General features: G+C 34.6%; 1 protein-coding gene across 1 annotated transcript in view; it reads right to left on the bottom strand.

Annotated features, from left to right (window-relative positions):
- Positions 1–344: 344 nt before the first annotated feature.
- Positions 345–16,467, bottom strand: part of Alg11 (ALG11 alpha-1,2-mannosyltransferase) — a 44,662-nt gene continuing 28,539 nt past the window's right edge. Inside the window, exons 8-9 of the mRNA XM_089644774.1 lie at positions 2,394–2,589; positions 345–1,849 (exon numbers count right to left, since the gene is read on the bottom strand). Coding sequence (XP_089500900.1) covers positions 1,759–1,849; positions 2,394–2,589 — 287 coding nt within the window. The 3' untranslated portion in view covers positions 345–1,758. The remainder of the gene's footprint in view (positions 1,850–2,393; positions 2,590–16,467) is intronic.

Here is a 16,467-nt window from a genome sequence, read left to right as displayed (position 1 = left end):
GTTGAATGATAAAGTTGTTTAGGTAAACATTAAATAAAATAACCTATCAATTATTACATATTTACAATTTGTATGGACTAGACTTGTTAAGATTTATTATTGGGATGAATATTTATGTAATTTTACATATATTATGATTTATGGTATTGAGTTATGTACCAGTAAATGAGGCGGTCACAAAATGCTGGTACATTTAGTGCATTTCTTTCTCGATGCTAGACATTCTGCAAAACTTGTTTATGGATTTTATAGAAATCAGGGACAAACTTTTAAATCCCCTTGCGACGAATTATTGGACCCTTTCAAGCAAATATTTATGAAAGGGTCCAATTAAGGGTCTGGAAGATTTTTATTTGAGAAATTTTATATATTTTCCGGGTAGGGAGATTTCAATATGCATAAAAAATGTAAGTTCCCATCATCGAAGAAGTGCTCGAGCCGCCACTAGTTTTAAGTGCCTGTTAGTTTAACAATATTTTAACAACGCTGACCTTTTAGCATAGAGAGTTCGCTGCCGATGGACCACACACGCAACAGTCAAGTAGATAAGGTTAATGATTATTGAAGTGCCGTGAGAGGTGAAATAATGCAATTTTATTTAGTTAGAGGTTATTTACAATTATTGCTTATCACATCCCTAATGAGACTTAAGAAAAATAGCCCCTTAAGATATAACATAACTGTCCCTGTTCGGTATAGATTGTTCTTCCAGTTGGCCGGCACTTTGCTCACCTTCTAACCACATCCGGTCGAGTGCAAACTCCGTTCGTGTAGATATTTTCGGCTAATCGGCCGAGTCCGAACTGTGTTTGTGTTTGTTTGCATATATTTTTCCTATCTAAAGTATGTGTCCTGTTCGTGCGGTGATACGCTTAGCGCGCGTCCAAAGTCGGAATGTGTTAAGAGATAAACTAATAAATGTTTAAGTCTAAAAGTACTACAAAAACTATAGGAATATATTATTATGTTGCCTAACTAATTATCTATATCTATCTTCTATACAAATAAGAATGTAAATATTTTTTGTTTTTGTTATTGGGGTGTTATGCCGTGTTGTGCTAACTCCTTCTTTAGCCAACGTTTCGGACAGCATTGCAGTGTACATGATTAAGAAGGAGTTAGACTAGTTAAGTTCCTTAAAGAAGGAGTTAGCGCCACACGGCATAACACCCCAATAACAAAAATACTTTTGGCTGTGAAAATATTAAATCATATGTAAGTGTTCGTTTGTTCAAAATCTTAAATTTCCCAAAGTTCTTCAATGATTGCTTTTAAATTTTGACTCAACGTTGCATTCACACATGCGTTTTTATATACGTACCTATATTATATAGGTGTCACTGGTGACAGGTAAAACAGTTTATTGTTTCTCTATCTGCACAGACAGACTGAGTCACAGCAACGCGTGGTGGGGTACAGCTAGTTATTTAATAATATTACCGAGGCCATTCACAACACTTTGAATAAAATTGCTTGCATTTAATTCAATTTAGAGCCATAAGTTTGTACCTAAAGTCATGTTTCCAAATTTGTTGACCTTTTGAGCAAATCATTTTAAAAAACATTTGTTATTGTCTAATAATTAATAATTATTATATAATGGACAATCACCTCAAGGCAAATGCTAGATCGTACAAAACGAATGTCATTTTATTATAAAATTAATCATTTTCATTTTGTACTTGCATCTTTTGTAAGCTAATCCTTTTAATATGAATATTTGGGCTCCAATGAACAGTTTGATGTAAGTGGAAGTATTCAGTTGGGTGTTCCCACCTTCATCAGAGGTTCTAGCGCCCGAAGGAATCCCTTTTCAAACTCCTTTTCTGAAAATCTGTCCACCGATGCCCTGAAACCAACATAAAATTATTGATATAACATCACATACAGTATGTTTCCATAAATACAACAATTCATTTCCACTTAGAACATTTAGAATTTGAAGAACTAAGCGCACAAACAGACGGACGCGGATAGCGACTTATTTTATACTATTTAGAGATATGCAGCACGTTCCAGAGTGGAAGATACTCTCAGTATCGCCCTGGTGTAAGAAGATCTATACCACTACCGTAGCCCAACGTTTTCCAACGTACAAAGTTTTTGCTCTCCGGTCTCTTGGAAAATTTTATCAAAGAGTTTCAATGTACTAGTAAAAAATTACTGTCATATTTGTCAAAAGATTCCGTAGAGTAAATAAAAAAGAATGATTGTATTAAAATGAATAATGTATAAATCATATAGTAAACGAATCAAGTAGAATAGTGATAAAACAGAACACTTTTAATGGTTTTTAGGGTAGTTTTTTTTAATGACTACCCACTTTCCAAAATTGTCCTGTTTTCTCACTGTTCTTATTTAGTTATTCCTATTCATTATATATTCCTATATACCTTGCCGCTTCTCTGATCCCTTGCCTCTCGCTTTCTGTGAGTGCTATGACTTCAAGTATCGCCCTGGCATACTCGGTGGGCTCGGAAGCGAGATAGCCGTTGCGGCTGCCCTCCGAGGTCTCAATAATGTCGCACATCGGTCCGCCGGAGCGATGGGCAATCATTATCAGACCTGCAGCCATGGATTCCACAACACCTGCAAAATAATGTTATTATTATTTATCAAAGCGCATGAGAAAAAGTGGAATTGTCCAAACAATGAATAATTTCCTTTCTGAACTTTCCGTGATAAAACAAATTGCTGTAAACAACGGATATGAGCCAAATTTAATTGATAACATCTGTTATGATGCAGGGCTAGACTCCTTTTGTTTTAATATTTTATTCATTAATTTATTCTGCATCATCACATTTATCCTCGCCGATTCTCTAACCTAGTTAGGAACTGGGCGATTGTCGCGGGTATTGGTTTTGGTAAAATTTCGAATCATAATTTAAAATTTAAAATCTGTACCGGGCGGAAACAGAAAAAAACAAAAACACTTCCTTGCCTGCAGAGAAACCAGAGAGTGGGCCTGATCTCTCGGCAGACGACAGTCACAGTTTTCCGGAGTGAAATTGTTTGGGAATGGTTTCCCTTTAATCGGAGTGGCGAAGTCTAATTTTATACGCGGAGATTGCATAATAAAATCGTATAAATAGTGTAAAATACGAAGTTCCATAGTGGAATTAGTTCCGTGGCTCGTTCGAATATTGTAACCACGCGGCATCATGAATCGCAAACGGAATCAGACGTGTGATCTGCTTGAATCCGACCCATCCTTTATGGGATGAAGAAGCCAGTGGCTTAAAATATTGTGCCAGGTTCCCGGAAACCTAAGGATAGTATTCTTTCTCGCGGTTTGGCACTACGCCGACCGCATTTTCACCAGGGCCGTAGGGAGGCCTATTTTTCCTTACATAAAGGGAATCCTCGCCAGGATACACGGATGCGACCGCGGGCACCAGATTCCTCTTCCTCAGTCGCCAGATTACCAGTTTCCTGCCACGGACAGTCGCCAGGAGGCGGAACTGACTCTTCCTCTTGCTCCGTCTGGAGCCCCCTGGAGCTCAGCCTGATGAGGTGCTGCTCCAGCTCGAGTAGGATGTTACTTAATTAGCTAGATAGATAAAGCGTGGTCGGAACCTTGGGGGTAAGCTTATATCTAACTTTTATTATATTGTTTTCGTTATAACTCACACGGTAGAGTGTATAGACTTATATTGTATTCGAAATAATATACATTAATGTTACTCTAAACCTTCTTTCCTTGACTCTAAATTACACATTGTAACCTGACACATTTCTGGTTTCGAACCCAACCCCCTAAGAACCCTGGGATCACAAACATTCTTGTGGGTATCTAACCCTCAAGAATTGGCGCTTCCAGTACTGGATAAAGTTTGTGATTCCACATTCATTATTATAACCTAAAATGTCTGGTGAGTATTGTAGGCTGCACGTAGCAAGTAACCATAGCAACTACTCTACGTAGCAATTGGCGACCCACTTAAAACACGGCTATAAATGTGTCAGGATTGTGTTTTTTTTTGGATGGTTTAGGGTTATTTTGTTCTCTTGGAGCTCTGATACATAACCTAAAATGTTAACCTTGTTTGTTAAATGTTAACCCGATAACTGTAAAAGTGACAAAAGTGAAATTGTTATCGCATGATTGTATGAATTTCTTATGTGCGTTGTTTTAAGGAATTGTGTGAATGTTAGGGATCATTCCTCCTTTATGGTGCCGTTAAATAATAAATTGAAACATGTTTATTCATTAATGCAGTTGACAACTGAATATTATTATACACAAATAACAACGCATATCGAAGTAACGGGAGTCGGTTCATTGCCATTAGTTCATAGCATGGGTTAATAGCAAATAATTTCAAATAAAAAATGTATATTCTAATTAGGTAATTGTTTTCATTTTGAAAAGTGATTCTTTTTTTTTATTCTCGTGTGGATTTAATACGAGAATAAATAATATTCTACGGAAAAATATAATAATATAAATATAATAATAGTACGGAAAAACCAGGGCTGGCAAAAGAAATAAATATTTTATCAAGGTTGCCACAAATTTTTTCAAGGTTGCCACAAAATATATATTTTTTTTACCTTATTTATCAAGGTTGCCACAAATATTTTTCAGGGTTGCGAAATTTATTTTTATTAATTTTTAATTGGAAAAAGGTACGCACTATACTGATGTGTTTCTACTTAATATACTTTTTTTGAGTTTTTGCTTTCTAGTATTGTCATAATATGTTATAGACAAATTCTTTCGGATTTTTTGAAACAAACGGTCATCTTCTTTTTCTATTTTATATCAAGTATAACTTCTGACGTCATCATGTCTACTCCAATTCCGAATGTGAACAACGCTTCCAAGGAGGAGCTAATTAAGGAACTAACGGCGCGGTCAATCAAACCAGATAATACATTCCAAGCGTTACGCGCACAAGCGCGCGCTTTTAATAAAAAACAAAAACAAATTTCTAATGCGGATTCAGAGATTAATGATTCAGATTGTGACTCCGAAGTTGAAACGACGGGTAATAATTCGGACGGGGAAATAAATAGTGAAGTTAAGGGGAAGGTCATAAGTTCTACCTACCTACTGAGTCTAGTGTTGACATATTCTTACGTCTGCTATAATTTTATAAAAATCAACATAAAATTGAAGTGTACTAAACTCAAAGATCTAAACTATTAGAAATCAAAGACCGCGCTTCAAATCAGTGCATTTATATCTTGTGAAGTGCTATTTTTTCATGTTTTTTTGTCTTCACAAAGAAACTGCATGTTAACTGTCAAAAAAAAAAAAACCAAATAATAAAAATAAATCTGTCATTCTGTACTATAACGAGCCAGCTGTTAAAAAATACAAAAGTGCCTAAACGGTGTTGAAACTATCAATATTAAACATCATTCAATCAATTTTATTCACGGCGAAATCAATTTATTTCAACATGAATACTCTGTGCATCGTTTGCGACAAAAATATTGACAGTCCAGCCGAATTCATATCTTGTGTTGTCTGTGATAATGGCTATCATCTTGTTTGTGCAGAGATTGGTGAAAACATACGTGGTGCTCGTAATTCTCAGTGGAAATGTAAAAAATGCTCTAAAGCTTTTTCTAAAAAAAAGACCAGAAATATGAATTATTGTGATGAAAAAATCGATCAAGAACCATCTACCGGCAAACCTACCAAACATCTAACTCAACAGTCAACAGACGCAGAGAAATTTCCTTCATCAACCATAGATGGCGCAAGCGGCATTCTTACGTCAGAAAAGTTTATTTTAGAATTAAACAATTTCAAAAAAACAATAATGGATTTTGTGGAACAAAAATATGATTCGATTATCGCACAAAACAAAGAAATCCTTGATTCATTTAAATTTTTAGCGGATCAGCAAGACCTTCTAAAAAAACGATTAACTGACATTGAATCCTCGCAAGAAAGGTTCATTACTGATATGCTAGAATTAAAAAAACAAAACGCTGTATTAGAAAATACTACTTCTCATCAGGACGACAAAATTGACCGGCTGGAGTACATTACACAGATGTGCAATATCGACATCAGAGGCATCCCTGAAGCAAACAATGAAAATATTATGGAAACTCTTAAAAAGATATCAAAAATCATAAATTACGGAGATACCTCGATACCTTTACAATCTGAAATCAATAAAATGTACAGACTAGGACCAAAACTGTCCGAAAAAAATCCCAGATCTGTAATAGTGTCGTTCAATAGTATTAAATCTCGAGATGACTTCCTACTCAAAATCAAAGACTATAAAAAATCCTCTACCTCCAGTTCAAGCAAACTCAATACAGCAGATCTAGGGCTATCTCAAGAAGCAAAACGGATTTACGTGTCAGATCATCTAACGCAAAAAGGAAAATTCTTACTCTCCCAAACTAAAAAATTCGCCAGAGAAAATAACTACAAATACTCTTGGTCATCTTTGGGGCGCATTCTGCTAAGACATACGGATACATCCAAAATTATTACGATTAAAAACATCACTGATCTTGATCGAGAAAAACGCCAACAACTATGACAGATGATAAAAAGTACCTCAACATTTACTGCACTGCTAAACAAAAATAATCCGGATAATATCATATTCATCGCAAGTTTTCTCATGAGTTATTTCTTTGTCTTTATAAATAATAATGTTTTAATTGAAAATAATGCATTCCTACTCTTTTTAGGAGTTCTTTCATGTAGCAACAATATCAGTGTGAAAATTGTTTATATCAGTATTCACTATTTTTATTATACTTTACCTCCTTCGACTGTATCTCACGTTTCGTTAGCTCTCTCTAAAAAAAAATTATATATCTCCATAAATAATACTTTCACTTCAAGTTTTTATTTGAATATTACCGCTATATACTTTTCACACACCCTAAGCGTAATACCTAATTTTTATCAAAATAATTCATTCTTACTTTCATTAGTAGCTTTCCCTAGTAACATCAAAATTATTATAAAAATTGCGAATCTTACAATTAAAAATTCTAACCATACTCTTCCTCTAAGCAACAAAAACCACGCTGTTTTAGTATTCTTTAAAATATCTGTTTACTGGGTAAATATTATTCTTCCTTCATGTTCTCGTAGGAATCAGAGTAGTAATATCTTATTTACTCACTATATGATGCTCTTATTTTCTTCAATAATCTTTTTATTTTGGCTAACTTTTATTATATTCACTTGTATTTACAGAATTTACATTAACTACAAATGCTCGAGCTCTGTCAAAATAATGTTTTTGTATTTCTCAAAAACCTTTACTACTGTTTTATTTACATATTTTATTCGCACATTTTTAATCATACTTTTGCATTTTTCACATGTTAATAAATTTAATTATTGTCCTTTATCACACCTAACAATTACAATCAGAAGCATTATACACTATAGTATGCACTTTACAGTTAAACTATATTTTAAGTTGGAATACTATGTATCAACATTATCATTCATGTTATATAATGTTCTCTCATTATCTCATAATAATGCACTCTCTCTATTCCCTCTCTCTGTGCTTCAATCAAACTCATATGTAAGTATCACAAGCAGCGAGAGTCTTTGTAAGATTATGTTCCCAACAAATCTATGTAAATCTGGAAAAAATCTTAATTTACATAAATATGTCCTAGTATTGGTTCTTCTTTGCATTTTTCGCATGTTATGGTATTTAATTATTGTTTTTTGGCATTTTTTTTCGCATCAACTCCTCTACAGAATCAGCACATACTTTGCATTTGGCCATTTTATTGATTTTATTGTTTTCATATTTTTTGTATTTGCAGCCTTCACGACAGATATCTACATAATCATCAACTGCTTAGATTGCTCTATACGAAACATACCAACACCATCATCTTTTATAACATCTTTTACATCTAATATAATTAGTGGATTCAACTTTCATCTCGAAGTAAAATACGCATCATACTCGAATAATCAGAACTCACATTCTACTATACAATATATTAATAAAACACTGATTAACAACACATTAATTTACACTTTCGCTTTTAACTTTTTGTTTGCAGACTTTTCGCAAAAGAACTACGGGTTCACCACCACACATCATAGTAAATTTAATCATAATTATGTTTCAGTTACCTTCGGATAATTACAATGATTCTGTAATTAGCATTAATATGAATATAATTCGAGATCTGGAGAATTTAAACAACTATAACTGGGACTCATATAGTCTAAAAATCATACACCAGAATATTAGAAGCATATCAAATCTCGATGACTTTACAATTTTTCTTGATCAATTTAATTCATCTTTCGATGTTATAATATTAACCGAATGCTGGTTAAATAAATACTACACCGTAAAATCAATCCACAATTACTCTGAATATCACACCACAACTAACCTCAACAAATCCAGTGGAATTGTTATCTACATCAAGGACGGAATTAAAGCTCATGTAGAGGAAATTACTTTAGCACAATCAAACTGTATGAAAATAGTATTGAATAATAACATATGCATATTTGCCATTTACAGATCTCCTTCCTTCATCAATATTGACCCCTTCCTTTCTTCATTGCAAGCAATTTTAAACAATGCGAAAAAATTTGAACAGCAAATTATAATGGGAGATTTAAACATTAACACTATCCCTGACTACCACCGTCAATCAATCGATTATCTATGTCTACTCGCGGAAAATGGTTTCACACAGACTATTAACAGCTTTACTCGTGAACAGGGCTCGAGTAAATCCTGTCTTGATCACATCAATGTAAAAAATATTAACTTTATTGACACTTTTGTTATACACTCAACTATTTCAGACCACTATACAACATCTCTTTGTCTTAAAAACAAGCCTCCCACTTCTTCGAAAATTAAATACGTTGCTAAAACTAATTTCAACAAGTTAATTGAGGACTTGAGCGCAGAAAACTGGCTAAATGTTCTAGATAAATCAGATACTGACTTAGCAATGAAAGAATTTATTATCAAACTACACGAGTATATATCAAAACACACAAGTAATACAACCGTATCTAATAAACAAATTAAATTCACACCATGGATCACCCTGGGGCTAGTTAAATCGATTCACAGAAGAAATCATCTTCATGAAAAGGCAAAAACATATCCTGAGAATTTGGTATTACAATGTTATTATAAAAAATATAGGAATTTGTGTAAGAAATTAATTACATCGGCGAAAGAAAATTATTATAAAAATCTCATTTACGAAAACAACTGCAATCCAAAACGTTTTTGGGATACCTTTCGCAACATAACCAAATCCAAAATCAATAAATCTTCTGAAATAAAATCGCTATACATTAACACATCAAACTCTGAAGTCCCCAAAGATATGGCAAACTTTGCAAACAGTTACTTTTCATCTGTGGGTGACACACTTGCGAAAAAAATTCTCGATAAGTGTAAGAAATCAGAAACCGCTCTCGCCAATTTAACTATCCCTAGGATAGGTCACAAAATAGACTCAATCACAACTTCAACCAAAGAAGTCATGAAGATAATTGACGACCTTAAGTCATCAAAAGCATGTGGTCCCGATAAGATTTCATCTAATCTTCTAAAAATCATTAAAGTATACATAGCCATACCGATTGCGTTCATTGCGAATCTTAGCTTTAATTCAGGGAAATTCCCTAACCATTTAAAACAGTCAATCGTCATTTTACTGCATAAAAGTGGGGACAAATCACTGATACATAATTACCGGCCTGTTTCCTTGCTCAACTCTGTCTCTAAAATTATGGAGAAAATTGTAAAGAACCGTCTCATCCTTTATCTCGAAAATAACAACATCCTTTCTAGTAGACAATTCGGCTTTCGCAAAGGTTTAAGCACTGAAAACGCCATCGCTAATTTGACAAAAATCATCTCTAATAATCTAGATAAAGGTAGTAAATGCATTGCACTTTTTTTAGATCTAGCTAAAGCGTTCGACACTATCTCGCACAAAATTCTGCTGAATAAACTACAGCGAATTGGGATACAGGGTCAAATTTTCAAGTGGTTTGTTAGTTACCTAGAAAACAGGAGCCAAAGAGTGGATATTAACGGTACTCTAAGTGATCCAGCCAATATTAAATATGGCGTACCGCAAGGAAGTACACTAGGTCCCATATTGTTTAATGTTTATATAAATGACTTATGTAATACTTCATTTGCAGACCACATTATTACATTTGCTGACGATACAGTACTTTTATTCGAAGGCAAAACCTGGAATGAGTCTTGCATTAAAGCTGAATTTGGCATAAACAAAGTTAAACAGTGGCTAGATAGTAATCTCCTCACTCTAAATTCGGATAAAACGAAATTCATCTGCTTCAGTTCAACTCAAGCGGGTCAACCACAAGAAATTATTAACATTAGAATACACCATTGTTACGACACTATTACATGTAAATGCAATACCTTAGAATGTGTGGACAATATAAGATACCTAGGAATTATCATTGATAAATTTCTGAGATGGGACAAACACATAGCCTTTACTTCCACAAAGGTCAGGAAACTTACACATCTGTTTATAGCAATAAGAAATATTCTATGTCTAAATGATTTGAAACGAATTTACTTTGCAATGTGCAATTCCATACTAGACTATGCTTCCTTAGGTTGGGGAGGTTGTGCTAAAACCATACTCGATCCCTTAGCTAAATCCCAGAAATCGCTTATAAGAGTCATACTGAAAAAACCTTTCAGGTACCCCAGCGATTCATTGTTCGCAGAGTTTCGTGTTCTTGATGTAAGACAATTATACATGAGGAAAATCATTTTACATACTCAAAAACAGAGGTACTACTTAGCTTCCGTAAACCACTGTCATAATACAAGACATGCAAAAAAAAACCCAACAGTTCCGCCCACCACTTCCTCATCTTTAGCACAGAGACAATTCTCTTACTTAGGCCCTAAACTGCTCAATCTCATACCTGATGCATGGAAGGCAAAGAGTACTAATATTCTGCGTATGCAGGTAAACAATTGGCTTCTGGTCTTGGGGAGAGTTGAATGCGAGAATATGCTAAAAAACAGTAATTAAATTGTAAATTTTGTTTTTCTTTACATTCTTCTTTACATTTTAACTTATATTGGCATTATATTAGCATTACAGGAACTGTATTTTTACATAAAGAAAGTTCGAAAATTGTTCAATTCTTCGTGATATTTCTCCTTAAAGGAAAAGTTCCTTCTTTACTTTCATTTTTTATTTTTTGTTATTTTTCATTTCCTTTTTTTATATATTAATATTTCTTTATTTTAATATATCAGCTAAACAATAGTAAAAAAAAAAGGAATATACATTTGTATTACTTTACCAACAGAATTTCTTCAATTCAGTTTCATTTTCAAATTCATTTTCTTGTTTTTATCTATTAATTCAGCTTATGTTATGTTAATTCAGTTATTATGTCAGCTAAATAATAGTAAAATATGTCGTGATATAACTGGAAGTATTCTAGAATATGAATATACATATGTATTTTTTTTAACAACAGAATAGTCAACACTATAATGTACCATAATTTACATGAAAAAACATTATCATATTGGAATGTCCTAAAACGGGCAATCGCCTAGTTGGACATTTTAAGTTCATTAATTGTATTATGTAATATTTACAAACAAACAATAAATAAATAAATAAAAATAAAAAGGTTACCCTAATTAAAGAAACCAAAATAATTTATAAGGAATCTTCGTCGCGTGGGCTTGGTAACTGGGATTACAAGTTCGATGGTAAAACCTGTGTGCGGGACTTTTTGAGTTTGTTAGATGAACGTTGCAGATCACGGGGCATTACGCACAAAGAAATAGTGAAATCTTTTAATGAAATTCTAGATGGTCTTGCCTTACTGTGGTATAGGTCTATTTACACCCCAGATTTAAAGTGGGATGACCTATCCAAGCTATTAATCAAACAATTCGAGGGAGAGGGTAAACAGCTAGAATTAAAAACAGAACTTTTTAATTTGAAACAGCCTGAGGGTATGTCTGTTTTCGAGTTTACTTTGAGAATGAAGGCCCTCAATAATAAACTAGATGCCAAACTGCCAGAGGCAGAAATGCTGCAATTAGCAATGAAGGCACTACTACCATCATATGCAAACTTACTAGCAGCAAGAGATTTTATCTCTTTCGAAGATCTCTCTAAGGCAGCAACAAAATTAGAATCACTAACTGAAGCTTCAACGTCTTCTTCTTCTAATCAAAAAGTGGTTGAACTACCAGAAAAATCAAGTAACTTTAGAAAGTTTTCGTCTTTCAATAACAAGGCTAGCTTCAATAATAGCCACAACACTTTGACTTTTCATCAAAAACAACAAAGTCCTCAGAATACGTACAAGAATGATGTTTTCACGCGTAAGACGTCTTCTCTTCAAAATAATAAGATTATTTGTGACTTTTGTAAGAAAAGTGGGCATAAGGTAACGGAATGCTGGAAGAAAGCCTCCAATTCTAAAAATGCTAACGTTGGTACCGTACATACTGGTACCAAGAATCACACTCAAAAAAACTAGCTTGGAGTCAATCTGGACACGCCCCTCCCTGTGCGCAAAGGGAACGGGAGTGGCAGAGTTGGCTCCGACTGGTTCGTCAGTTTTTGTCAACACCGTCTTCTGGGGTGGTGGGCCCGCTACCACAGAAGCCGGAGGTTGTGGGAGATAATCGTCCATTCGTTAATATATATATATTAGATAATACGTTTTCTGCTCTCTTAGACAGTGGAGCAACAGTCTCTTGTTTAGGGGGAGATAGTTTTAAGCAATTTGTAGATTTAGGCGTAGAATTAGAAAAAGTTGATTTTAAAGTTAAAACAGCTGACGGTTCGAGTCAGTCTGTTCTGGGTACTTTAACCTTGCCGGTGACGTACAGGACAATCACGAAGGAGGTTGTCTTTTACGTCATCCCATCATTATCACCTGATTTTATCTTAGGAGTCAACTTTTGGAGGCAGTTTCGAATCGCACCGGAACTGTTTCAAGAAGTTCACGAACCTGACCATGAAGGTCACCTTAATGAATTAAGAGCAATACGGCCGGCTTCTTCATTATCTGTTTCTGAGAGTAAAGCTCTTTCGAAAATGATTAATAAATTCGAATCTATTTCTTACGAAAGGAAAGGTCTGGGTTTAACACATTTAGTAAAACATAAAATCGTTACCAATGGTCCGCCGATTAAGCAGCGCTACTATCCTCTGTCTCCGGCAAGACAAAGGCAACTTGACGCGGAAGTGGACGAGATGCTAAATTTGGGAGTAATCCGTCCCTCTCGTTCACCGTGGTCTAGCCCAGTTGTTATTGTACAGAAGAAGGATGGGACAGGGAGATTTTGCCTGGATTCCAGGAAAATTAATAATGTCACGGTCAGAGATAGTACTACCACTACCTCATATCGCACGTATCTTGGACAAACTTGGTGGCGCAAGATATGTGTCTTCGATAGACTTGAGTAAGGCCTTTTGGCAGGTAGCGCTGGATAAAGACTCTTGCGAGAAAACGGCATTCGTCGTCCCAGGTCGGGGACTCTACGAATTTACTCGTATGCCGTTTGGGTTAAAAAATGCACCCTCTGAACTCCAAAGACTGGCTGACGCCCTTTTTGGACCTGAATTTGATGATAACGCTTTCTGTTATCTGGACGATTTAATTTTAATCTCGGAAGATTTTAATTCACATATGAGACTACTTAATAAGGTTTTCGAAAGACTGAGAGACGCGGGTCTCACAATAAATCAAAAAAAATCAGAGTTCTGTAAATCGGAGCTTAAGTACTTGGGGTACATAGTAGATTCACAGGGGCTTCGCACGGACCCGGTAAAAATTGAAAGCATTAAGGATTTCCCTATTCCAAAAAACGCGAAAGGAATTCGAGCTTTTATTGGCCTTTCAGGGTATTTTAGACGTTTTATCAAAGGCTTCTCCAGTATAGCCGCTCCGTTAACAAAGCTTACTGGATCAAAGAATGGAGTTAGTAAATTTAAGTGGACTCCAGAAGCTGATAAAGCGTTTAATGATCTAAAACAAGCTCTTATTAGTGCTCCAGTTCTAAGCTGCCCAAATTTTTCTGAACCGTTCGCGATTCATTGCGATGCAAGCTCCGTTGGAATTGGTGGTGTTCTAATTCAAAATATAGACGGTGCCGAACACCCGATCGCGTACTATTCACGTTGTCTTAATACCCACGAACGTAACTATGGCATCACGGAAAGAGAGCTTTTAGCGGTATTAGATTCTGTCACCCATTTTAGACCCTACATAGAAGGGGCTCATTTCACGGTAATTACAGACCATTCGAGCCTGAAATGGCTTGGATCCTTGTCAAACCCAAGTGGTCGTCTGGCGTGTTGGAGCACTCGTCTTTGTCAGTTTTCCTTTGACGTCATCCATCGTAAAGGTACGCAGCATATTGTACCAGACGTACTTTCTCGCATGGATCTCGCGCTAATTTCGGGTCTTGACTCTCAACCTACGTCGGACAAATGGTACCAAAATGCATGGCAAGGTTGCCAGGATTTTCCTCAAAGATTTTCTAACTTCCAAATTAAAGATAACGAATTGTATCGCCATACGAAAACTCAATTAGCCTTACGGGAGGACACTGCTTGGAAGAAGGTGATTCCTCAGGAAAATAGGAAAGCTATTATTTCAGACTCCCACGAGTCGACTCGTTCATGTCATCCAGGAGTTTTTAAAACATATAAAAAGTTACAACTTCGATATTTTTGGCCTAACATGTACAAAGATGTCAAAGAATTTATTAGTCATTGTGCTGTTTGCAAAGCGCATAAAATCAGCACGGCACCACCGAACGGTTTATCTTCTAACCCGAAAAAAGTAACAAGGCCTATGCAGATGCTATCTTTAGATTTGGTAGGACCTTTGCCTCGTAGTTATTCAGGACATACGGTAATTTTAACTTGCGTTGATGTTTTCTCTAAATTCACGTGGTTATTTCCGCTGCGCAAAGGCACCGCGGGAAGCATAGTAAAGAATTTAGAGGAAAATATTTTCCTAGTACACGGTGTACCGAAAACTATTATTTGTGACAACGGGCCCCAATTCATCTCAAAAGAATTTAAGGACCTCCTTAAGAGTTATAATGTTCCACCCCCATTTTATAACTCGTATTATACTCCACAGAATAATGTCGTCGAAAGATACAACCAAACTCTTGGCACCGCGTTGTCAATCCTTAATAATTTATTTATTTATTTATTATTTTATTTACGCCCTAATGGGCTTTTACATGAAAATATACATTTACATTGATTACAATAATTGAACATAAGAAGATAAATGGAGTTAATTGTAAGAAAGCAACACATATAATAAAATTTTGTGCAAATTAGCAAAACACTAATAAGATGGATTCAATATAAAATATACCCAAGCATGAAATAGTAAGTAAAAGAAAGTTCAACATAAAAAGTAAGTAAGTGGGTGTGTTTAAACCCAGTATTAATTGTGAGTTTAACAAATCGATAAACCAATATAAATTAGAGTGTAACTTACTCGTGAGGTAAAGAACATTATAACAGAGATTTAAAAAAAAAAAAAAAAAATAACAAAATAAGAGTTGCACCTGTAAAAAGCAAAAACTAATAGAATTTAGCAATAACGACATGAATAAGAAATAATAAGATCTGAGATGGAACATAGTGTTATGTATAAAAAGTAGTTAGTAGGTATATGCATACAATTATAAGTGTATAGTAGAGCAAATAAAAAACAAACAAATATGGATATAATTTACTTGAAAGGTTTCGAATGGGAGAAGATGTAATAAAATTATTAAAGCTATAAAAGTTAATTATTAGCCGATAGAATCGAAATAAGTTGCCTTTTAAAGCTCACAAAATTGTCAAAACCAAACATATCTATAAGTTCACAGTATTTATTCGCAAGGTTGTGAATTCTAGGAATTGGTGAAAAAATAGAATAATTAGTGTTGAGGTTCTTGTTAAATTTAAAAGTATCTTTACTGCGAGTTTGCCTAGCAGGAACATTAATGCAAATAAGTTCCAACAAATTAGGGCTGTCAATTAAAGATTTAATAATTTTGAATAAAAATAGCAAATCAATTAACACTCTTCTATCAGATAATTTAAGAAGTTTAGTTTCAGCAAGCAAGTTATTGTAATTTATAAATTCGATTGGAATTTTCATTTTAAAATTAATGTACCGAAGGAATTTATTTTGTACCTTTTCTAATGATTGAGAATGGACCTTGTAGTACGGTGACCATACGGTGGAATTGTATTCTAATTTGCTTCGTACTAACGAGCAATACAGATGTTTTAATGTTGACATACTTTTAAAATTTGCTCCCATTCTCAAAATAAAACCTAGTATTCTCATCGCATCGCTTGTTATTTCATCGATGTGTTCGTTAAACTGTAGACTCTCGTGGAATATAACACCAAGATCACGAATCTGTGATACACGAAGAAGATTAGCACCATTCATAA

The sequence above is a fragment of the Hesperophylax consimilis genome, chromosome 21 (genome assembly GCF_061612785.1).
Source record: "Hesperophylax consimilis isolate HC1 chromosome 21, BYU_Hcon_1.0, whole genome shotgun sequence".
Lineage (NCBI taxonomy): Eukaryota > Metazoa > Arthropoda > Insecta > Trichoptera > Limnephilidae > Hesperophylax > Hesperophylax consimilis.
The sequence above is the reverse complement of the archived record's forward strand: the minus strand, read 5'-3'. Positions and strand labels throughout refer to the sequence as shown.